Below are 26,032 nucleotides of genomic sequence, written 5' to 3' on the forward strand. Positions count from 1 at the left end.
TATCAGCTGCAAATAAGAATAATTTTAATTCTTCCTTTCCAACTTGGATTCCCTTTCTATCTTCTCCTTTTCTGATTGCTCTAGCTAGGACTTCAAATACTATTTATAATAATTACTATGATGGTGAGCATCTTTATGTTACAGATCTTAGATGAAAGGCTTTCAGATTTTCCCTATTCAGTATGATACTAGCTGTGGGTCTGTTGTATATGGCTTTTATTATATTAGCTTATGTTCCTTCTACACCCAGTTTTTTAAGGGTTTTTATCATGAAGGGATGTTGAGTTTTATCAAATGCCTTTTCAGCATCAATTGAAATGATTATGTTTTCATCCTTTATTATGATGATATGATGTATTACTTTGATTGATTTGCATACATTGAACCATCCTTGCATCCCAGGAATAAATCCCACTTGGTCATGATGGACAATGTTTCTAAACTATTGCTGAATTTGATTTGCTAGTATTTTGTTAAGGAATTTTGCATTGATGTTCTTCAGAGATACTGCACTGTAGTTGTTGTTGTTTTATTTTGGGCGGTGGGGGGATGTGTCTTTATCTGGTTTTGGTATCAGGGTAATACTACCCTTATAGAATGAGTTTCAAAGTACTCCCTCCTCTATTTTTTTGAAAGAGTTTGAGTAGGATTTGTGTTAGTTCTTTAAATATTTGGTAGAATTCAGCAGTGAAGTCTTTGGATTCTGGTGTTTTCTTTACTGGGAGATTTTTTATTATGCTTCAATCTCATTACTTGTTATTGGTCTGTTTAGGTTTTGGATTTCTTGTGTCTAGTAATTTATCTAATTTTATGTGTCTAGTAATTTATCTATTTACTATAGATGTTTTAATTTATTGGCATATAGATACTATAAACGACTGTATGGAAGGGGGGTCTTTTGACTCTGACTGGTGCTCTATGCTACTGTGGCTTCGCTGGTATCCAACATGCAAGACAGTGTCTTCCCAACTCTTGCCTCTCCTCTCCTCAAGTGGAGGGGAAGGGTATCTTTTGGACCTGAGAGCTGTGCAGCCTGAGGTTAAGTGTGGGATGATGCCAGCACTCTCTTGACTTCCCCAGCTGTGTCTCAGTAGGTTGTGTGTCCCCCCAGTCCACTGTCTCTGGGCCTAGTTCAGTCTTAGGATACTCCTAGGATTTGCAGTCCTTATGACTTAACCCACTTTTCAAGTTTACTTGGAGATGCACAGCACTTTTGCCATAGGCACGAAAATTCACAGAACTCAAGTTCAGACAGCTGGGATCCACAATTTCTCTCTGGCTAGGGCTGATTTACATACTCCCTCTGTGGGTGGGCATCAGCTGAGTTTGGTCTGTGTTTCCTTTATGTTGTAACAGGATAACACTGAGTTCAATGCCTTACAGTTGCTGTGTTCTCTCTCCCCCAGTACCCAGAGATGCTCTCCACACTAGGCCACCACTACAGGGACTGGGGGAGGGTTGGTGTTGGTGATTCAGGACTGTTTATCCTATCTCTTTAGTTCCTCTTTCAGTGATATGAAACTAAAACCACATACTGTGAGTGAGTACCTAGTTAGTGGTTTTTATGAAAGTGTTTTCTTCTGTGTAGATAATTGTTAACTTGGTACTGTTGTGCAGGGGTAACATGGTTTGGATTTGTGTCCTCACCCAAATCTTATCTTGTAGCTCCTATAATTCTCATGTGTTGTGGGAGGTACCCAGTGGGAGATGATTGAATTATGGAGGTGGGTCTTTCCTGTGCTGTTCCCATGATAGTGAATGGGTGTCATGAGACCTGACGGTTTTAAAAACAAGAGTTGCCCTGCACAAGCTCTCTGTTTGCCTGCTGCCATCCATGTAAGACATGACTTGCTCCTCCTAGCCTTCTGCCATGATTGTGAGGCCTCTCCAGCCACATGGAATTGTGAATCCAGTTAGACCTCTTTCTTATGTAAATTGCCCAGTCTCATATATGTCTTTATCAGCAGTGTGAAAAGGAACTAATACAGGGGGAGAATTGGTGGAGCTTTCTATTCCACCATCTTGCTGTGCCTTCTCCTTAATTTTTTTTTAAATGAAGAGAACTTTCTTCTTGTTAAATATATCACTCCCCAACTTATCCTACATTCCTTTTAACATATTATTAAATCTCAGTGCATCCAAAGGTAAGCATCTTTTCACTTTTCATGTTTTTTTACATGAACCTACTCTATCTCTTCTTCCATTTCTACTCTTTCCTAATTTATTATTGTCAATACAACTAAACGTATCTTGTCTTTACTGTCTATTCTCATATACACTTAAATGCAGTATAGACTTAGTGGATGATAATGATTGTATGGTGTCCACTAGTATATTGTATTTAATAAAGAAAATTTTCTTTAAGAAATGAAGGAAACTTAGAACTACTCCTTGTATTTGAATAATAAAGATATTATGTCTCTAATTTCTTAAGGAGAAAACAAGTCTAATAGAAATTTAGGCTAATGAAATAATCTCTGTCTTAAAAGAGTTTCATATTGATGTCCTCTTTCTCCTTCTCTTGGTAACTCTGGGAGAATAAGCACTATATTTATCAGAAGCCAATCTTTATACATCAGCTAAATAATGGCAACTTGAAGTAGAAAAAGGCAGACCTGATCTTTTCAAGGTATCAGAAGTCCTAAATTAAAATGTATTTCTATTGGTATACCTTTCTTTCATGAGATTCCACTTACTAGACCTTATTTTCTCCAATGTCCACTTTGTCCCTGTAGTATTGAGGTGGCTCTGTGTTATCATTACTAATACATTATAGCAACAAGACAGAAATTCTATTTATTCTTACAACAGCAATGGAAAGTACATATTATATTATCCACACTAGTGATATTAATTAACTCAAAGATATTTTCATTTCCAGTCCCTTGGACATACTGTTAGGTCATGATCATTCATGATTTTTTCTCTGAAATATAATTGACTTTATTTTTGTGACAATAAAAGGTTCTCAAAATCCAGAAAAGCTCAGAGCTAATGAAGATTATATAAATGGGTCAGTCACTTAATATTAATATTTTTCATTTCAAGTTCTCTGGTATGTCAAATATTGTCAATTTTTTCAGTATTAGTATCAGTATTTAGCTGCTTATTTAATATATTTATTAAAAAGCTTTGTATGTCAATTTTTCATAAAATCTGGTTGAGGAAATTTTCATAGCATGATACTTAATAGCAAATAAAATGGCTTAAGCTAATAATATGTATAAATATCTTTATGAATTAAACACATAAATTCACTAATGGTCTTCATACAGAGTTCAGATGTTCAGAAATCAGTAAACTTCAGTCAATTGTTTACATTACAGGAAATTATGTTCATTTATGGAGCTAATAACTTTGACATCTAAAGTTAAGAAAAATTGGAACACTGACATTCTACTGAAAGGAGTCTCTTTGACAATTTTGATAGTACCTATATATTCCTTACCATTTGTTCTTGGTACACTGCAGAGTTTTACTTACAGAGTTAATTTTAATTGGAGACATTACATTTAGTCTTACTTTCTTACAAGAAATCTCATAGGAGTTGATAAAACTCTCTGTGTGTGCACACACATGCACTTTTAAATTAATGCTTCATTCCTACTAAGTTGATTTTTTGTTTGGTTTAAGGGAGCCTTTCTATTTCTAGTGTTTTTCTCACATGTGGGAGCTCCATTGAAGTGTTTCTCCCAATATAAAAATTGTAGTTTTGAAAATAATGCCTTAACATGAGGATTAAGAAAAACCCACCACATTGTATTAACGCATTCTATATTGGCCACCAATATAGTTTAAGATGCACTGAAATGACTTCCATCTATATTACTTTCCATGTGGAAAAGATAAATTACAATGCTTGAAGTTTGTAAACAACCTGATAACTAAATCTGATAATTTCATGGCTAATACAATTGTTTCTATGGTAATCAGTTTTAGAAGAGATGAAAAAAATCTTAAGCTAAAAACAATCGATTCAAATATTCATCACCCAGGTGATATAATATTATATCTTTGGAATATTTGTGGCTGAAGCATTCCTTCTACATCTTTTAAAATGTCTGCAATCTCATTCTTCAAGCACTGAACTATTGTGAAGAATTACTGTAACTTATGTAATAGAGGCCACAGTATCTTTAAAAGGGGGATGCATGACAAAGCATTAGGAAAATGCTAAACTTACTCTTAGTATTGCAAGGACCCATCTCTGGGATTTCTCCTGCCTAATAGCTATAGATTAAATCTATCATCTTAGAAAGTTTTTTATAAATGGTAAAATAACAACATTTTATAAATGGTAACATTTTATAAATGGTAAAATAATGCCTGTTCTGGTGAGGGTGGATGCTCTTCCCCACCATTCCCTAGAAGTTTTGCATTCTACAGGTAAAAGAGCAAGTGAATTTACAGGTAAAAGAGCAAGTGAATCCAGCTGTTTGCAAAATAGCAAATATTCAAATGATTTTGAATCGTTGAAACAATTTGTACTACCCAATAGATGAAGCCTAATTAGAAGGGTTAATCTGCACATCGACTTTGGGGTTTAAAGAACAATAAACAAAAATTACTGCTCTTTAAAAAAAAAAAAAAGTTTTCTGTTTCTGAACCATCTAAATTGAAAGCCACTTCTTTGGTTGAAAGGTTTCATTTCTTTTTTTACATGTTTATAAGAAAACTTGGTATCAGAGTATTTTGAATCACTTGTTTTTATATCCTTAAGTCTATTACATACTTTTTGATTTACAAATGCATATATCACAAAAAAGAGGTCAATGCTCTCTAAGAAATGATATTTTATAGAGAAGTCATTTGACTGTTTATTCCTGGTAAATTCTTACATAAAGTAACTTTCAATTATTGTTTCCACGAAACCTAGAAAAGAACTGTTATCATCAATAATGGATGTCATTATTGACTCAAGTCATAGATAATTCTAGCTTTCTGTTCTTATTACCAAGCACAATAGACCACTGCACCTTTATTTATTTATTTTTACTTTTAAAAGTATCTCCTTGTATTAGTCTTCAACAGGACACACTTTAGGAAACGCTGGTCTCTGCTTATCGACCTTTGAGTAAGCTAATTATTTTTTCTTTTTCTTCAATCACTGACACTTAGCCAATGGATGTGTCACCTGTTCTGTGCTATTTATGTCTAATTATTCATAATTTTAAATTCCTTAATCCTCTGCACATTCTCTCCCATCTCAATACTACTCTGAGCAAGACCCTAAACTGGCAATAACTCCTATAGTTGCTCTTTATTATCACAGTGTGAACACTATAAAGTGTTATCAAGATCTATGAACACAAATAACAGAGAAGCAAAAATCTAGAAAGCTTTAGGATTGGTAATGGCACTAAATAATACATACAGATTCAGTGGACTATGATTAGCATTTCTCTGAAAGGTATCACAGACATGTTCTGCTGTTAGAATAACCTTTTCATTCATGGCATAAATCTAAATTAATGCTGGAAACCATGACTAATGCATCTAGCATTAATAACTAATCCAGAAACAAACCATGGTGATGTGCTTGTTACATCAACAGAGATAGCTCACTAATCACTGCCTATTTTGGTAAACATCAATCTTACTGTGTTTCTTTCCCCTAATTTTCTTTAGAAAATGTTTTCATCGTATAAACGCATAAAAATGGCAACTTTCCACAATGTGAAATATAATGCTTCAGGATAAAGAGGTGCATTAAAGTGTTCTACCCTTTAGTTCAGACAGCGATCTAAATCTAATGTAAGGCTGGGTTTGTTTAAAGTGTGTGGATCTAATTATCTCGTGCAGCGTATCCCTCTATGACCTTTATCAACCCTGCACTTACCTTTCACCAATTAATAATGTCACAAATAATAGGGCTTAACATGCACCTTATTTTCTGGGTCTTAATGATGATATTCTCATTTTATCACCAGAGTTACAGTATGCATTTGTAGGTAGTATTTTTAAAAGACAACTGAGGTTCTTTTTTTCACACTTAAAACTTTTTAAAACATTACCTCTTCTTTTCTTAGAGATTTTGACACAATAATTTGAATTCTAATTAAAATATAGAGAAATATAATAATACTGTCAGAATTATATGGAAATGGGTTGAACTGGAATTTCTCTAAGGATTTCCATCACAACTTAGGACTCAAGCCAGGCACGGTGGCTCATGCCTGTAATCCCAGCACTTTTGGGAGGCCGAGGCAGGTGGATCACCTGAGGTCGGGAGTTCGAGACCAGCCTGAGCAACATGGAGAAACCCCCCTCTCTACTAGAAAATACAAAATTAGCCAGGTGTGGTTGTGCATGCCTGTAATCTCAGCTACTCGGGAGGCTGAGGCAGGAGAATCACTTGAACCTAGGAGGTGGAGGTTGCAGTAAGCCAAAATCGCGCCATTGCACTTCAGCCTAGGCAACAAGAGCAAAACTCCATCTCAAAATAAATAACTAAATAAAAATAAAACAACTTAGGACTCATTGCATACATGCAGGATATGCACATGTGAGTATGCCTGTATATGTGTGTGTGCATATAGTTTTTATTTTCTTAAAACTTCTATTTAATTTTGCTAGATACATTATGTATACTGCTGTTCTAGAAAAATGATGCAAATTATTTTAATCAAATAAAGAGACCATTTTTACCATTAATCCCCCAGTTATCAATCTTATTCTGTTTATGATTCATATTTGGGAATAAGAGTACATTTAGAAGTAGTTCTAATAATTCACCCTGAAACGTAGAATGCCCCTTACGCTAAAAGAGCTAACTTGAAATATGTCAGATAAGGGTCCACTTAATTCACTCATGTACTCTTTCATTTATTCATAAAAAATTAATAATTTGTTTTTAAATATGCTGGATATTACTGCTTGAAAGGAAGAAACTTAGTTCTATCAGCAAAGTAAAATTCAGATATTTGCGCTAAACAATTCAGTCGGGTCTTGAAAACATGAGTAAATGTTCTTCCAAGAAATACTCAACTATGTCAGATCCCTTCACATGGGCAGGATTTTTAAATAGGAGAATATAGTTTATGTGTTGCTCTTTAAAAAAGTATTTTCTTTTAGCTTTAGGGTGTGATAAGTGTTTTAAAGTAAATTAATTTTATGGCTAACTTTCTAGCTTATTATATTAAATAATTTTGGTTCATTTGAGACAGTGTGAGTGCTTTTAAAATAAATTACAAGCTTTCTAAAGATATGTTAATAATACCATGTGTAATGTAACAAGAAAAAATGTGTTCACTAATTTCAAATACTCTTCATGGGAATTGAAATCATGATACTTTTATTTTTTTAATTTCTAATTTTGTATTTCATTTTTGTGGGTACATAGCAGGTGTATATATTTATGGAGTACCTGAGATGTTTTGATACATGTGTGCAAAGTGAAATAATCTCATCATGGGGAATGGGATGTTGGTCTCCTCAAGTATTTATCCTTTTAATTTAAAACAATCCAATTACACTCTTTATTTAAAAATGTACAATTAAATTATTATTGATTATAGTGATGTTATTGTGTCATCAAATTGTAGTTTTTATTTATTCTTTCTACATTTTTGGACCCATTAACCATCTCCACCTCATCCCAAACCCCGGCTACTGTTCCCAGACTCTGGTAACCATCCTTCAACTTTCTATGTTCTGAGTTCAATTGATTTTATTTTTAGATCCCACAAAAAAGTGGGAACATGCAATGTCTGTCTTTCTGTGTCTGGTTTATTTCACTTAACGTAATGGTCTTCAGTTCCATAGATGTTGTTGCAAATGGCAAGATCTCATTCTTTACTATGACTAAATAGTATACCATTGTGTGTATGTACCACATTTTCTTTCTCCATACATCTGTTGATGGAAAGTTGGATTGCTTACAAATCTTAGCTATTGTAAACAATGCTGCAACAAACATAGGAGTGCAAACGTCTCTTCAATATACTGGTTTCCTTTCTTTCTGGTATATATTAAGCAATGGGATTGCTGGATCATATGGTAGCTCAATTTTTGGTTTTTTGAGGGAACTCCAAACTGTTCTCTATAGTGATTGTACTAATTTACATTTCCACCAACACTGTACTAGAGTTCCCTTCTCTCCACATCTGCACTAGCATATGTTATTGCCTGTCTTTTGGATAAAAGCCATTTTAACTGGGGTGAGAGGATATCTCATTGTAGTTTGGATTTGCATTTATCTGATGTTCAATGATGTTGAGCACCTTTTCAGATACTTGTATGAGATTTGTGTGTCTTCTTTTCAGAAATGTCTATTGATATATTTTGCCCATTTTTGATGGTATTATTAATATTTTCCTATAGAGCTATTTGAGCTCCTTATATATTCTGGTTATGAATCACTTGTCACACGGGTAGTGTGCAAACAATGGCTCCCCAGTGTAAGCATGAACTATTAAGCAAGCAATTGGAGTAGAGCTCATTAAAAAATCTCAATTCTCCTAAAGCCTTAGCTTCATAAAGAATTTGAAAACTCTCTTTTTCTTCACTTCATTTTTGCCACCTACAGTACTCGAAAGGCTGTTAATGATCATAGAACTGGAAGAATACACCAAATGTTATGTTGCAGGTTGTACAAGAAAAAAGAAAAAAAAATGCTAAAGTCAGACTACAAGGACATAAATCGTATTTTATTTTAAGAGCAGATACTCTTCAAAGTTCAGATATTGATCTATTATATTCTGATACTTGAAAAATATTTGGCTACAGGGAACAACAGGGAATCTGGAGCCCAAGTACTGAATTCTATTTGTTAGTATTGTATCCCAATTCATTCTTAGGTCACTCTGTAGCACTCTGTGTTTTATCTTCTAATTTAAAAAATTGGACCAAAAAATATGAAAATGACCCAATGAATGAATTCCATGCCCTCATGAAAGTTGCATTATTATTGAAATATTTTTCTTTTAAATGGTTATCAATTAAAACTCAATAAACTAGTTTCGAGAAAGGATATCATTATAATATTTGTAAGGCAAGGTTGATAAAGAATGTATTACCTTTTCAGTATTGAAAAGAACTGATAAGATAGTAACTCTACCTTTTTTTTTTTTTTGAGAAGGAATTTTGCTCTTGTAGCCCAGGCTGGAATGCAGTGGTGTGATATTGGCTCACTGCACCCTCTGCCTCCTGGGTTCAAGCGATTCTCCTGCCTCAGCCTCCCATGTAGCTGGGATTACAGGCATGCACCACCATTCCCGGCTAATTTTTGTATTTGTATTAGAGACGGGGTTTCACCATGTTGGTCAGGCTGGTCTCGAACTCCTAACCTCAGGTGATCTGCCCACCTCAGCCTCCCAAAGTGCTGGGATTACAGGCATGAGCCACCACGCCTAGTCAACTCTACTTTTTTTAAAGTCTTATTTTGGTAATTTCATGCAGTATCACTTTTGCAAAAACACTGAATTATTTTTATATTATTTACTTTGCTCTTATGTCTATAAAGTATAAAAACAAGTTGCAAACAAAGACATAATTCAGGAAGAAAATCTAGCAGTTAACAAAAAGAATTCAAGATTAATAAAAGGGTTATGCTAATGCTAATGATGATACTGCATAGATACAAAGGTTAAGTTCATTTAATAAAAATGGGATTTAAGTTCATTTTGTGGGTTGATTGAAGACATGTAATAGTTTCTGAATATTCTCCTAAGTTTCCATTTAAGGATTCCTTTCTGGCACTGCTTTATATTAACTGAGTAAGGAAAACATTTAGGTGTTCCCAACTGTCAGACTTAATTCTGTGGTAGGTTGAGGATTAATTATTAGAAATCATAGAGTTCCTCATAGCAAAAAAAAAACAAGGTCCTTATTAGAGACACAAGCACAGGCCCCGTACTAAATTTTAGGTATTACTATACATGTACACTTGTACAGATGATACTCTGAATTTTCTATACTGCTATTAAGTTAACTTTAGTTAGTTATCACATCTCAAGGGAATGGCAAGTTACAGAACGGCAAGAGACTGAAACAAGAGTCTGTTGAAGGGACAAAGAATGGAATACCAGAGAATAAATTTAATTAGTAATTAGTCTTAGAAAAAAAAAGTCAAATTCATGCTGAAAACTATTGCTCCAATGAAACTAAACACAAATCTTTTTTTTTCTTTTTTTTTTTTAAGGGGTACAAACATAGGGATGAGGTTACTGACAACTGGGCAGTTGCTATGGGCAGTAGATACCAATATGGGCAGTAGATACCCATAGATGTCAGAAATCAGAATATAAGCCCCAAAAAATAAATATTCTTGTCTCATCAGTTTTACTATAATATGTACTTACAGAAGTCCCTTCTGAAAAATGAATAGGCAAAGAATTCACACTTTGGATAAAAGACATAGAGTAGAATTTGGACATCTGGATTTTCCCCTATTAACTCAACCTGACTTATGGCTTGATGTATTTGGTTCAGATTATAAATCCCGATTCACAACTCTAGAGCAATTTAAAAAGAGAAGATGGAAAAGAGATCTTTTGTTTAAAATCAATGAAGATAAAGGCAGAATCAGGATACTAAGGTATAATAGTATTTGATAATTAACTCCATATAATATGTAATAAATGAAAACAGAAATTTTACCCAGTGTAGTTTTGCACCTGAAGCCACTTTTGAAATGTTCTAGAACACTGATCTCTTGTCTTCTGTGCTAAGCGTTTACTCATATGGCTTATAACTTCCCTAGTACTGCATACAGAACAAAATTCTGATCTGTTGTCTGAAAGAACTCACCTTAATTGAAAAATTGAGTCATAAAAAAGAATTTAAAAGGGCCTATTTCATTTGAAAAAAAAAAACCTAGAAATTACCTAAAAGCAAATGTATGATGGATTGTGACATGAAGGATAAAAAGAAGAAAAACAAAAAGGGAGGAAGCTTTGGATTGGGAAGTAAGAAAAGTTACTGAAAATAAAAGAAAGAATGTCATGACAATGCGAACTGCCAGAAAAGCATACTGATTCACTGCTGCAAAACCTCTATCTCTGGAAGTCTTTAAAAGAAGAGTGTTCATTACAGTGCCTGATCCTTCCCTTAGAGAAGCCCTGTGAACTTTATGTGACAGAGTGATGAAAGCAGAGAAGGAAAACAGTGGAGAAAATCCACTTTATGTGACAGAGTGACGAAAGCAGAGAAGGAAAACAGTGGAGAAAATCCACTTTATGTGACAGAGTGACGAAAGCAGAGAAGGAAAACAGTGGAGAAAAAGCAGAGAAGGAAAACAGTGGAGAGTCTAGGAGGGAACTTTGGTGGTCACGTATCCTGTGACCTTCAGTTAAGACTGCAATAGCACTAGTTAATGTCAAATTTCAATCTTCATTCAATGTTTTTTTTCTGAGATCTGAGCGATGTCTAACATTACTCTTGCTACTTATAGAAAGAAAATGTAGCTCACAGCTCTCTAACACTTTAAGAGGGAAAAATAAGGAGGAAATGACTGAATACAACTTTTGTGGACCGATTTAATAACATAAAATTTTAGAGCTAGACTAATAGTAATTCCCTGTATATCTAGAAAGGGATTCAAAGAAGCCAGTGGGCAGAGTAGTATGCAAAAAAAGGTGACTCATCCAAACTAATAAATATCATTATTTGGGTCAAGTGCATTACTGAGAAAAATAGATATGACATTGGATATCAACGACAGAATGGATTGCCTGTCGCTGTGATATTATTCTGGGGGAAAAGACATTAAAATGAGACACCTTTTAAAGGATGTGCATATCATTGAAATAGTGCAGGAGGCCTCGCCTCTTGTTTTCTTTCCTTTATATTTAGCTCACTCTCTGAATGGCCCATCTATGACAGATTTGTCAGAAAGCCTTACTTCCTTAGTGGCCAAATCTTAACTGCTGAGAAGAACTCTTGGATACATTTCATCCAAGTAATATAAAGTTCTGGGAGAAGCATTATTCTTAAGGTCAGACTGACTTGGCCTTGATTTTTTGTTTTGGCACTTTATAATTTTTGATCTTAGGAAAGTTAATTAACTCTCACCACAATATGTTACCCGCTTTTTCTTAAGCTCCAGAGTGAGTTTGTAATTCCTCTTCTTCAGAAGGACTATTTTGAAAATTAGATATAACATCTGTAAATTGCTCAGCGCAGCATGTTGTAAACACAATAATATAACATTTACAAGCATATCACATTTTGCTGCACTTCACGTTGTTGTTCTTTAGAGATGTGTTTTTTACATATTGAAGATCTAGGGCAACCTTGTGTCCAACACTTCTATCGATGCTGTTTTTCTAACAGCATGTGCTTACTTTGTGTCTCTGTGTCACATTTTGGTGACTCTCACGATATTCCAAACTTTTTCATTATTATTATATCTGTTATGGTGATTAGTGATCTTGGATGTCACTATTATAATTGCTTTGGATACCACAAATCATGCCCGGATAAGAGGGCGAACAACCAATACATGTGTGTGTTATGATTACTCCACTAACCAACCATTTTCCCATCTCTCTCCTTTTCCTCTGGCCTATTTCCTGACACACAACAATATTGAAATCAAGCCAATTAATAACCATAAAACAGCATCTTACGTGTTCAAGTGAAAAAGAGTCACGCATATCTAACTTTATATCAAAAGCTAGAAATGATTAAGCTTAGTGAGAAAGACATGTCAAAAGCCATGGTAAGCCAAAAGCTAGACCTCTTGCACCAAATAGTTTGCCAAGTTGTGACTGCAAAGGACAAGGTCTTGAAGGAAAGTAAAAGTTATATTCCAGTTAACACATTAATTACAAAAAAGCAAAACAGCTTTACTGCTAATATTGAGAAAGTTTTAGCGGTCTGAATAGAAGATCAAACAAGTCCCAACATTTCTTTAGGCTAAAGTCTAATCCAGAGAAAAGATTAATGCTATGAAGGCTGAGAGGTAAGGAAGCTGCAGAAGAAAACGTTGAAGCTAGCAGGGGTTGGTTCATGAGGTTGAAGGAAAATAGCTATCTTCATAGCACAAAAGTGCAAGGGTGAAGCAGCAAGTGCTGATAAAGAAACTTCAGGTAGTTACCCAGATCCAGCTAAAATAATTCATGAAGGTGGCTACACTAAACAGCATATTTTCGATGTAGATGAAACAGCCACATAGTGAAAGAAGACACCATCTAGGACTTGCACAGGGAAATAAGTCAATTCCTAGCTTCAAAGCTTCAGAGGACAGACTGATTCTCTTGTTAGCAGCTAATGCGTTTGACAACTTTAAGTTTAAACCAATGCTCATTGACCATTCTGCAAAACCTAGGGCACTTAAGAATTATGCTAAATGAACTGAGCCTGAACTCTATAAATGGAACATTAAAGCCTGAATGACAGCACATATTTTCGCAGCATGGTTTACTGAATATTTTAACCCAACTGTTCAGATCTGCTGCTGAGAAAAACAGATTCCTTTCAACATACTACTGCTCATTGCCAATGTACCTGGTCAGCCAAGAGCTCTAATGGAGACGTACAAGGAGATTAAAGTTGTTTTCATGCTTGCTAATATAACATCCATTCTACAGTCCATGAATCAAAGAATAATTTTGATATTCAAATCTCATTATTTAATAAATATATTTTCCATGGGTATAGCTGCATTAAATTGTTATTCCTCTCATACATCTGTGTAAAGTAAATTGAAAATTATTTGGAAAATGTTCATCATTCTAGATACCATTAAGAACATTCATGATTCATGGGAGAAGAGTCAAAATACTAACATTCACAAGAGTTTGGAAGAAGTTTATTCCAACCCTCCATGTACGATTTTGAGAGGCTGAAGACTTCAGTGAAGGAAGTCACTGCAGATGTGGTGGAAATGACAAGAGAACTAGAATTAGAAGTGGAGCCTGAAGATGTGACTGAATTGCTCTAGTCTCGTGATAAAATTTTAACAGATGAGGAGTTGCTTCTTAAGGATGAGCCAACAAAATGGTTTCTTGACATACAAACTACTACTGGTGAAGATCCTGAGGACATTGTTGAAATACAAAAAAGGATTTAGAATATTATATAAGCTTAGTTGATAAAGTGGCAGCAGCGAGAGGACTGACTCCAATTTTTTAATGAAGTTCTACAATGGGTAAAATGCTATCAAACAGCATGGCAGACTACAGAGAAATCTTTTGCAAAAGGAAGAGTCAATTGATGCAGCAGACATCACTGTTGTCTTATTTTAAGAAATTGCCAAGCCAGGTGTGGTGTGGCTCATGCCTATACTTCCACCACTTTGGGAGTCCAAGACAGAAGAATTACTAGAGTCCAGGAATTCAATACCAGCCTGGGTAACATGGCAAAACCCTGTCTCTACAAAAAAAAAAAAAAAAAGCCACAGCCACTCCAACCTTCAGCAACCACTACTCTGATCAGTCAGTAACCACCAACATCGAGGTAAGGCCTTCCACCATCAACAAGATTACTATCTATTGAAGGCTCAGATGATCTTCAGTGTTTTTTAGCAATATTTGTAAATTATGGTATATACATTTTAAAAGACATAATGCTCTTGCACATTTAATAGACTATAGCTTAATGTAAACATAATTTTTATATGCATTAGGAAACCCAAAAAAAATACCTGAGAGATTTGTATTTATCAGTATTTCAGTTTATTGCAATGGTCTGGAACTGAGCCCACAATATCGCCGAGGTATGCCTATTCTGTAAATACTGTAAGTGTTAATGTTGATGCCTTTCTATTTCTCTCCTTTATCCCCACAAGATTTGTATTTATCAGCATTTTTCCTTTACTTGGAATTATTTTTACAAATGGTATTTAATTATCCTATCTCCTCTCTTATGTAATTAGAAGCCAATCAGTTTTTCCCTCTACCCTATCCCACAGGACAAAGAAAGTGCTTAATGTTTGTCAGTATTATTTTTCAACCATCATGGTAAAAACTCAAATCTCCAAAGATACAACTATTGATACTATTGTTATCTTTGTTCAGAAATCCTCAAAAGCCCAAAAGATTTACATGTTTTTTGGGGCTTTTACTATTAAAATGTACCTAAAAAGAGCATATGAAGGCAAAATGAATGAGAGGAATAAAGACAAAGTATATCCTTGTAAATATGACATACTGAAGAAATGAAGAATACTATTTGTACTGAGATTATTAAAAATTAAGTAATAATAAAGGGTACACTTTTGATTTACCTGTCATAAGTCAGAAAAACAAAGAATATGATGTCACTATGATATTTCTGTTTTCTGATCTCTATAATAAATTTAGCTAATTAGAACAGATACCCTTTTTGATAGATGACTTCATAGTCACTAATGATATATTTTTATCTTGAACAAAGAAGGAGTCATAATTAATTATACTTAAGTATGTTGCCAGAGAGTGGTATTAATTTAATCATAAAGTAAAATAAAAAGATAACGCAGATATTAGATGGCATTAGGAGAAAGGAAGAGATCAACTTTGTATCATGTTTTGATAGAGATGATAAAGAAGTCTATTTGCTACTATAATGGAAAGATAAATACAAGTTTGGCTTCAATTATGAATGAGCTAATGCCCAATTCCACTGCTGCCTACTGTGTGAGCTTGAGTGAATTATTCATCTTCCCTATACGGATTTCTTCATCTGCCAATACATTGTATTAAGCACTAGGCATATGTAATGTATTATCACAACAAATGAAGTTCTATGAGGCATTATGGTTCTCATTTTACAAATGAAGAAATGTGGTTCAAAATGTCCAAGGCCACACAGTATAGTAAGCAGCAGAATCAGAACTTAAAAAATCTTTTATTGGTAAGCCTTAGTGAATGTTCCCTGCAAGATTTAATTTGTATCTAGCGAAGTCTTCTTTTGCTAGCATGCTCACAGAGGTCTTAAACAGGCCAAGTTAGGATATAATCCTGAAGGCCCTGATTATTCTACCTTTTGTAAGGTTGAGGAAACAAGACTTATACAAGCAGGTCAAGTAGGTCGCTGGACCAAGTGGAAAATATAAAACATGAGCTCTTTTTAATCATTACGAAGATTGTGATGTTCAAGAAGATAAATTGACTCAATTGAGTAGATCCATAGCAGACTCCTTAACATTCACTGGATTGAGTTTATAGAGTATGTATGTATATACTTCATATATGTGCACATGCATACACACATGGATTTGTGATTATTATTGCTAACGAAGCTCTAATAAGAATATCTATATGAAAGGTAAGGATAAAGTAAATGAAACTTACGGAGGATTTTGACAAACATGGAAAGACATTTTACAAAGGGAAAACATATCACAACATTTACTTCTCAATTTGGATGAGTTTACTGATATTTTTCAAGATAAAAGTTCAGTTAAACCCACAGAATTAATTACAACAAAGAGGTTTAGGGCAGATAGGAAAGAGGTTCAACTTAAAAAACTGTTTAAAATTATGTGATAGTTTTTACATACTGGTTTGCTTAAACCAACCAATAAAAAAAGAGAAATCAATCCATCAACTGTGAGATTAATCTATCATCTTAGAGAAAGCAATTTTTACCAAAAGAAGACAGAGCTGAGCTCCAATGGATGAAAATGCTGTCATTGCACTATGATGATATTTTTTAAAAATCACAGAAGTCAACAGTTATAGAGTATAGTTTGATGGACTTGATATATGAAAACAGTAACATTTTTTTACAAATAGAGAAGAAACTTTGTTGAATTAGGTAGCATTGGTCAAGAAGTATTTTGCCGAAAGTTTATGGCTGTAACTTTTCATGATAGGAAGTGAAGTTGGGAAGAGAAGACAGAAGGGGAAGCCTACTTCACATAAATGTCTGAATTAAGTGAATACTTTAGAAAATAAATTTGATTTTATTAATTTTCATATAATTAATGCTATATATATTTAGACAGAAATAAAAATCCCATGAGATAAAATTTAATAAAGACACAAATCCCATTTGAAATGAGCAGTCCTTTTTATACAGTTGGGTATTTAATGTTATATATTTAAGACCAGTGTTCTGCTACACTGTATTTCCCTTGAAAACTAGTTCACATGATTCACTTTCTTATCTCAAAGTTTATTTCACTGGGCATAAAGCAATCCATGTTTGAATTACCACGAAGACTACGGAAAGTTTATACCATTGCCAGCTTTACCAAAAGAATGGTAATGTGATATAGCTATGTCACTATTAATTGTTGACAATTTTCTCAAGAGCCTGAAGAGGCTTTCAGAGAGATCTCTGATGCAATTCCAACTCACATTTGAAATTTGGTATGCACACACACATACACACACACAAACACTCAAGCTCTGTTTTTTGTATTTTGGGTTTTTTAAATACACAGACAATTGCAACAAAAGAAGGGAGGATAAAAGTTATGGGATAGACAGGGTAGAACAGGAAAGGTTCGAATCATTCACATTATTGTTATCTATTCTCCAATTTGCCCTTGATGGGAAACAATTAATAAAATCTTGGGTACCGTGAGACATTATTTAGTTCACATTCAGCCTGGACAATACCTCACATAAATCAATCGAGGCTTACATTCTCACAATCTTTCACAAAAGGTCATTCTTTTCTTTAGCAAGTCATTGTCAGAAAAACACTCAGTCATGCCTATCATAGATCACCTTATCTTACATTTCTTTTGCCAGGTCAGCCCCTTTTCTCTACAATGGTCTTGAAGATGGCAGATGCCAAATGTTAGAAAGATACTGTTCTCTGAAATGAACCTTCATATCTAGATAATTGTGTTTGTGGTTGAGGTTGTTGTCGTCATTTGACATTGTGTGTTTTATTTTGTATCACAGGAGGAAATTAAGAAAATTGTATAATCTGAGTCTTTATAAGACAGATTGATTACCTGTATAAATATAATGCAAATGTATACTTTGGAAAATACACTGATCTTATTTGAAATTCTAAATTATTTATAGTAAACCTATATGTAAACTATAGTTTAATTATATGATTCAGTAATCTTTTTTTTCCCCTTGGGATTTGATTTTTTACTAGTCTCAGTATTGTATATTAAAATTTTTGTTGTTATTAAACCATGTGAACTAGAAGGCATTTTTCAAAATACGTTTTTCCCTGAGAAGATAAATCCTATTCTCCTCATATTCCACTTCTGTTAACAAAAATTCAAACATTAATCAAGCTGAAAAAGCTTCATTTTATTTCTTCATTTTCCCAAGGGTTCACTGGTACATTTCACAGAATCTTTTATTTTCTGAACTTCATCATATCAAGACTTTTGTTTAGTCCTATTCTGTTTTCATTTAGAACCATCATCTTTTCCCTGTTTCTTTTGTAAAATCCACATGCTTTTCAACCTCCTATGACTGGAAATAGTCTAAGCTCACCGATCAAGTTGGCACAAACATGATTGCCAGGGATTAACAACCCCTCAATTCAATAGGCAGAATTATGTTCACACAGCTGAGAAGATATAAATCAGTCACTTCTCTAATTAGGTTCCAAGGTTGATGGAATTATCAAGACTTCACCTGGTAAAATAGAAGCTTATAAGAAGTAAAAGGCCTATGAGTTTTTCCTCTTTATTTGAATAGGATATGAACTATACCCATTTACTGAATCCTGAGCAGTATAACATTGCAAGAGAACAATTTCTTCTTCATTTGACCTACTGCTTCCCTAGGTATATTTGCAGATGAAAGACATTTTCCAATAGAAAATATCAAACATGTATCCAAGTACTTTTTAATAACACTAAATTTGTAATATTACTTAGAGCAATTATTATTACTATTGCTATTGTACAGGAAAAAAAAATTCATTGCTTTCTATATGGTGGGTAACTTCTTCAGATGAAGAAATTTTAACTAGACTAACTACCCTTTTTTGATAGAAACATATTTTATCAACTAAAAGTAAGGGTGCATTATAAGCTTAAGGCTAAAATCCCCCCCCCACACACACACACATTTTTCTTATATTCAGGAGTTGGACGACTGGTAATGCGTTAGGGGTAAATAGGTAACCTTTTTATCATTTGTGTTTTAGTCCATAACGTGTCATGGGAGCCCGCGGTGGTGGCTACAGCTAAATGGCGGAGTCCGTGGCTGACACCTGGTGGCTGATCACCAAGCTGCAGAATCTGAATGACGCCTGCGGGGCCTCCCAGCAACTTCCTCGAGATCTATGTGAGCGATCGGCAGACTCGGGTGTCGGCCGGCCGGGGCCCCTTCACCACCTACAAAATCAGGGTCAAGGCAACCCTTTCTTTACATTCACATAAGAACATTTGGACTTTGAATTCTAGACTTATTAACTTAGGGTATTTGCAAAAATATTCTTTATGAAATAATAAGAAATGAGAATTGACTAGTAAATAAATGAAAAATATGCTCAATATGTATCTCCCTGAAACATTTATTATACTACTATTTGAAGACTTACTTTTTTTTTTTTTTTGGCATTTCAGATGTTTATTTGCAACTTGACTTACCTTTTCTTATAAGATAAAGCAATACATATGACAAGAGTTAGAGGAGTTAGAGTCAGTTTTGAAGGATAAGGGTGATTCATTTTTAATATTTTTTCATTATTTTTGAGATGGAGTCTTGCTCTGTCACCCAGGCTGGAGTGCAGTGGGGAGATCTTGGTTCACTGCAACCTCCGCCTCCCGGGTTCAAGCGATTCTCCTGTCTCAGCGGCCCAAGTAACTGGGATTACAGGCATGCGCCACCACACCCAGCTATTTTTAGTAGAGACGGGGTTTCACCATGTTGGCCAGGCTGGTCTTGAACTCCTGACCTCAGGTGATCCACCCGCCTCGGCCTCCCAAAGTGCTGGGATTACTGGCGTGAGCCACCCAGCGGGCGATTTAAAAGTATTAATTTTGATCACTTCAAACTGTTAAGCAAGATGCCCTAAAATAATTATAACCAAAACCGATTTGAGAAAACTAAACTTTATCTGATCTTATTCAACCTCTTTACTTACAAAATGCTGGTGAGAACATAAAATGGCACAGCTGCTTTGGAAAACAGTTTGGCAGGTCTTCACAATGCAAAGCATAGAGTTACCATATGAACTGGGTATTTCACTCCTAGTTATATATCCAAGATAAATGAAAACACAAAAGTGTCTGTGCACAAAAAATCATACACGAATGTTTATAGAATAATTGCTCATAATAGCCAAAAAGTAGAAACAAGTCAAACATTCATCAACTGATGAATGGGTAAACAAAATGTGTCATGTCCATACAATGGGATATTAGCCTACCATAAAAAGTAATGGAGTACTGATACATACTACAATATGAATTCGCCTTAAAAACGCTATGCTAAGTGAAGCCAGATAACATACTGTACAATTCCATTTATATTAAATGTTCAGAATATAACTACATGAACAGAAAGCAGACTAGTGGTTGCTCAGATTTTGGGTGGCCACCGTCTTTCTTGGGGTGAGGAAAAGTGTTCTAAAATTGGGTCATGGTGATGGTTGTAGAAGTTTGTAAATTTGTTAAAAATCATTGAATTGTACACTTATAATAGGTGAATTTCATGGTATATAATTTATACTTCAAAGAATCTGTAAAAAAAAACCTACATATAGAAAGACGAAGAAGTCAAATAACAATACAAAAGGGAAAAAACTACTTTTCAAATTGAAAAGTTTAAGTGAAAAAAATGTTGACATCAGTGAATCTTCAGAAGCTTAACCCTCATTTCAAGCCTGAGTTGTTAAAATTTTCAATAGAAATAATATTTATACATTGAGATGTTTTATAGCCAATAGAAAACCTCATGAAATTTTACATTATGTGGTGGCCAGAATTCTAATATTCCCATTTTGTGTAATACCAAACATTAAGGAATTACTCACTATGTAATACCAAACATTAAGGAATTACTCACTAAGAATAATTGACTATTATTCTTGTCAATTCCATAAGCCTCATATCCCCTTTTACTTCCAAAGTTTCTTCATTATTTTTGGTAATAGTATTTTTAGCACCTTCACAATATAAAAGTTGTTACTTTCTTAGTTGGAAATGCTTCTTCTTGTCATCATCAGTAAAATAACAATTTGCATAGTTTTGTGGGTTTTGTTTTAGAAAGAACACGTGAAACTTTTTTTTTTTTTTTTTTTTTTTTTGAGACGGAGTCTCGCTATGTCACCCAGGCTGGAGTGCAGTGGCGGGATCTCAGCTCACTGCAAGCTCCGCCTCCCGGGCTTACGCCATTCTCCTGCCTCAGCCTCCCGAGTAGCTGGGACTACAGGCGCCCGCCACCTCGCCCGGCTAGTTTTTTGCATTTTTTAGTAGAGACGGGGTTTCACCGTATTAGCCAGGATGGTCTCGATCTTCTGACCTCGTGATCCCCCGTCTCGGCCTCCCAAAGTGCTGGGATTACAGGCTTGAGCCACCGCGCCCGGCCGAAACTTTTAAGTTATTCAAATTGCAATGGATATGTGTACACATGTATATTAAAAATTCGTTCACCATTGAGTTTCCAATTTTGTTTGGATTTCAACAATAGTAAGCATATGAATATACTATTTGTGTATTTTATAACTATCAAAGAACTAACTTGTACTGAATAAGCACCACCCTAAATGTTTTACAATCATTCTCCTCAATTAATCCTCATATTAAATATAGCTGACCCTTACTGAAGACCTAATCTAGTCCAGGCACTATTCTGAAAACATTGGATACATCATCTCTCATTTATTCTTCAAAGCATTTTCATAAGGTGGTACTAATATTATCTCCACTTGAGAGATTAGAAAACTGAGGCATAATTAAGTAACTTGCCCATGATCATATAGCTAATAATTGCAGAGCTAAGAGTAAACATTTAGTCAAGAACCATGGTCTTAACCACTACACGATGTTTCCTTCTACTTTGTATTAAAATTTCAAGCTTTATTTCAAAATAATCCAAAAGACTTTGATTTAATAAATTCACTAAAAAAAATTAGTCTTCCCATTGTGCTCGAGCCCTCTGTGCACTCACTGTGACATGCTGGCTCAGTCTTATGGCCTACAGATACAAAGAAACTATGACTTTAATTAGACATTTTTATTTCTTTTGTATATCGTCATTTAAACATCCTTCTAGTAATTTCCTCCTAGCTAAATAATTTATTTCTTAGGAGAAACTCATCTCAATTTCATATTTCATAAACCCAGTCTCCTGAAAACATTTTAGTTGGCTCTCTAAAAATATTTTAACATGATGAAGAGCATTCTGATGAATTTATTATCATTATATTATATCCCCAAATAGTTCCCAGTATTAATAGGTGAGCTACAATCTACTGATCTTGAAAATGTAGTCATCAAAAGCTGTTACACTTTCCATGAAGTGTCTGTCTTTTCATAAGAGGAAGCACTGATTTAATTCAAGGAATCACGTAGACAAAATTATTTTGCTTTCCGAGAGGTACTGATAAAAGTACAGGTGTCTGCATGAATATGCTGGTGTCTTAGAGAAAGAGACTATTATGACAATATGGCCTTCATATAGTATATGGTATGTGAAATCAGCTTCTTTGACGATAAGGCTTCCAAAAATTTTGATTTGTAATACATTGCCTTAACAGCAAGTAACAGTACATATTATACTTAAGGAAGAGGTCCCCCACAGCATCATTTAATAAGAATCCATATTTCGAGGAATATTTTTTTTTTTTTTTTTTTTGACAATTGTTACTTAGTTTTTATTTCATAATCATAAACTTAACTCTGCAATCCAGCTAGGCATGGGAGAGAACAAGGAAAACATGGAACCCAAAGGGAACTGCAGCGAGAGCACAAAGATTCTAGGATACTGCGAGCAAATGGGGTGGAGGGGTGCTCTCCTGAGCTACAGAAGGAATGGTCTGGTGGTTAAGATAAAACACAAGTCAAACTTATTCGAGTTGTCCACAGTCAGCAATGGTGATCTTCTTGCTGGTCTTGCCATTCCTGGACCCAAAGCGCTCCATGGCCTCCACAATATTCATGCCTTCTTTCACTTTGCCAAAGACCACATGCTTGCCATCCAACCACTCAGTCTTGGCAGTGCAGATGAAAAACTGGGAACCATTTGTGTTGGGTCCAGCATTTGCCATGGACAAGATTCCAGGACCTGTATGCTTTAGGATGAAGTTCTCATCTTCAAATTTCTCCCCATAGATGGACTTGCCACCAGTGCCATTATGGCGTGTAAAGTCACCACCCTGACACATAAACCCTGGAATAATTCTGTGAAAGCAGGAACCCTTATAACCAAATCCTTTCTCTCCAGTGCTCAGAGCACGAAAATTTTCTGCTGTCTTTGGAACCTTGTCTGCAAACAGCTCGAAGGAGACGCGGCCCAAAGGCTCGCCGTCGACGGCAATGTCGAAGAACACGGTAGGGTTGACCATGGCTAGTAGTACAGGACTTTCCTCGGCGGCAGCGTCTGCAAAGCCTCGAGGAATATTTTTAAGCAGAAGCACAGACAATAGACATTACGATGTGATGCCATGGATAAAGGACTTATTGAATTTCTGCTAAGTTTGCCATCAAGAAGCTAGAGCTGTTATACCCTTAGGCACCCCCTCATGTTCCAGAAGTGTGGAAGTTCCTTGATAGCTTTTGATAATAGTATGTACACCATCAGGAAGCAAATAATGTGTTGTGGAATTTCAGGGCTTTTTTTCTGCTTTGCTGAATTGTTTCCTAAAAAATATAAGAAAGTCTGATCACAAACAGTGTCTTGCCACTGTTTTCCCTCACTAGAATGCATCAAGGTAGAAGCCTACTGAATTAAGGCTAGAATGTGGTCTCATCTAGTGCAGTTAACTTCTCTGTATCTCACTTTATGGAATAATAATGCTAACAGCAACAAAAACAACATCTACATTCAATTTAGAAAACACTCTGTCACAAGCATCGCACTTAGTGTTTTAAAAAACATGATTTCATTAAGATTGGTTGCATTATATAGTTTCACAGTTGAAACAAATTAGGCTAACAACTAAAAAATACAATAATCAAACTCAGACTCACTCTCCAAAACGGCTCTTTTTCAGTCACATTAACATTGCCTATTTGCCCCCCTACTACCTAAGAATGGGGTTGTGAGGGTTAAGCGTCTCTGTTGTCCCTTCTGATGTAAGTAACTTCCAGTGACATGTTTTAATGACACCATCCATGCAACTGTCTCTTCCTGGAGTCAATAGAGTTTACTGAGAATTCTAAAATTGCACAGCTGCCACAGAAATGCATCTCAGACCTGTATCGCAGATAGTAATAGATACCACAGATACTAATAGGTGTCACAGACAGATATCACAGGTGTACTAATCTCTCCAATGAGATTGCATATGAATGTGTACTGGCCACCTGTAAAGATACAGCGACTGGTCAGAAAAGGAAATTTCTACAGGCCATCCTTTTCTACTCCTAAATTACATCTGGGGAAGCTATAGGTGCTATAGCACCATCAACCACACTCAGTGCTTCTGTCTGCAGTCTGAACATTCAGCAACTTTAAAAGGTATTGCTAAATGTTTATGTCTTAGAGATAAACACTTAAGATAACTGAAAGTCTGAGGATGAATTTCCATAATTTAATAATACCTTTTATGCACAATAATTTAAAAGCAGAGTGAATCTGATGTGTTTGGGGAAGCTGTACTTAAAAATCTGGAGATGAATTAGGATAAGACAAACTGAATTTTTTAATAATCTCATAGAATACAAAAGCAGGAGAGTTCTGTTAAGAGAACATGCACCTTCTAGAACTACCCAAGATACAGTCTGTTAACACAAGGAGGCATTGTTAGCAATACTAAATCAAATCTACCCCAAAACCTGAATCCCTGCCAGATAATAAGTGAGGTTGCTGCAGCAGCATAGTCCCCTTTTCAAGGTCTCTTCGGGATAATTTAGTACCTTGAAAATTGGCAGTAATGCACTAAATGCCCTTAGGTTACAGCTTCATAGGTTAAGAAATAGAGATTTGTAGCAATTATTATATCAGGACAATTCAGACAGAAACCCTTTCCTGAATTTATAACGGTAGTTACCTTAAAAGATACAGGGACTGGCATTTGCAAGATTGTCCCTCTTTTATTTAATTTTTTCAACCATGTTGACACAGCTAAAGTGCTTCTCTTATCCACAAGTTGCTATTCAAGAAGAGGGGGAAACAGCCTTCATTAGTTATTACCAAATGAATGAATATCAGCTTAGGATACCTCTATAGACAATATGTTATAGCCTGGTAATGATCCCTGTTAGTGATATTTCAATGTTGTCCTCAGTAAGTTATACATTTCAAATACATCAAGATATAGGTTTGTTCTGAATCAAAGAAACATTTTGTTTCACCCACCCGGAAATTGTATACTACAGGTTTATTTTCACACAAGCCTGACCATTATAACCTTACAAATTAAAATGTCAATATGGACAACATATTGTTACATTATTAAATATCCTATAATTTTCAAGCTAGAGTCTAACTCTAAATCATTGTTTATTATAATTGTGGGCATATTTCAATATTAGTCTCAGAAAAAGGAAAAGATATTAAGGCTCCAGTGAACATATGATTAAAGAAAATTAGCAAACTATCTCAAAAATAAGTTGTTTCATTGTAACGATAATATTATAAGTTGCGAGCTTTTATGAACCTGATTTTTGGCTGGTTGAACAATTATTTGCCCAGAGGAAAGGATGCAAACTAACTGCTATGAAGCATCACCTGTAAATCAGAATCTAGACTACAAACTGGATCACCTTACTCTTATCATCATGTTTCCCCACATATGTCATGTTGCCCTTCTTGAAATGCAGAATAAACAAGTAAGCGAAATATTACTGAGACAATATTAGCTCTTATAATAAATAACAGGGAAGGTGTCATAAGTAAGAAGCTCAGATTACTTTCAAATAATACTTATTTCAAAGAAGATGAGAATCTGAAACAGAAATCATTTTGCAGAATTATAAGAACATGTCTCAAAAAAAGAAAAGTAAATATTTCTTGTCACTATTAATAAAACTTTTTATGTGATGTTTTTATCCTTAAATAATCAGGATAAC

The 26,032-nt window shown here is 34.8% G+C and overlaps 2 protein-coding genes across 2 annotated transcripts in view; both read right to left on the reverse strand.

Moving 5' to 3' along the window:
• The window catches only part of PCDH11X (protocadherin 11 X-linked), a 793,677-nt gene that overhangs the window by 93,840 nt on the left and 673,805 nt on the right, over positions 1 to 26,032 (reverse strand). The window lies entirely within an intron of this gene.
• LOC112615428 (peptidyl-prolyl cis-trans isomerase A) lies at positions 22,636 to 23,406 on the reverse strand. Its single transcript, XM_025372083.1, has one exon. It carries the CDS (start codon positions 23,362 to 23,364, stop codon positions 22,867 to 22,869), a length of 498 nt encoding a protein of 165 aa, XP_025227868.1. The 5' UTR covers positions 23,365 to 23,406; the 3' UTR covers positions 22,636 to 22,866.

Source organism: Theropithecus gelada, chromosome X, assembly GCF_003255815.1.
Source record: "Theropithecus gelada isolate Dixy chromosome X, Tgel_1.0, whole genome shotgun sequence".
In the NCBI taxonomy this organism is placed as follows: domain Eukaryota; kingdom Metazoa; phylum Chordata; class Mammalia; order Primates; family Cercopithecidae; genus Theropithecus; species Theropithecus gelada.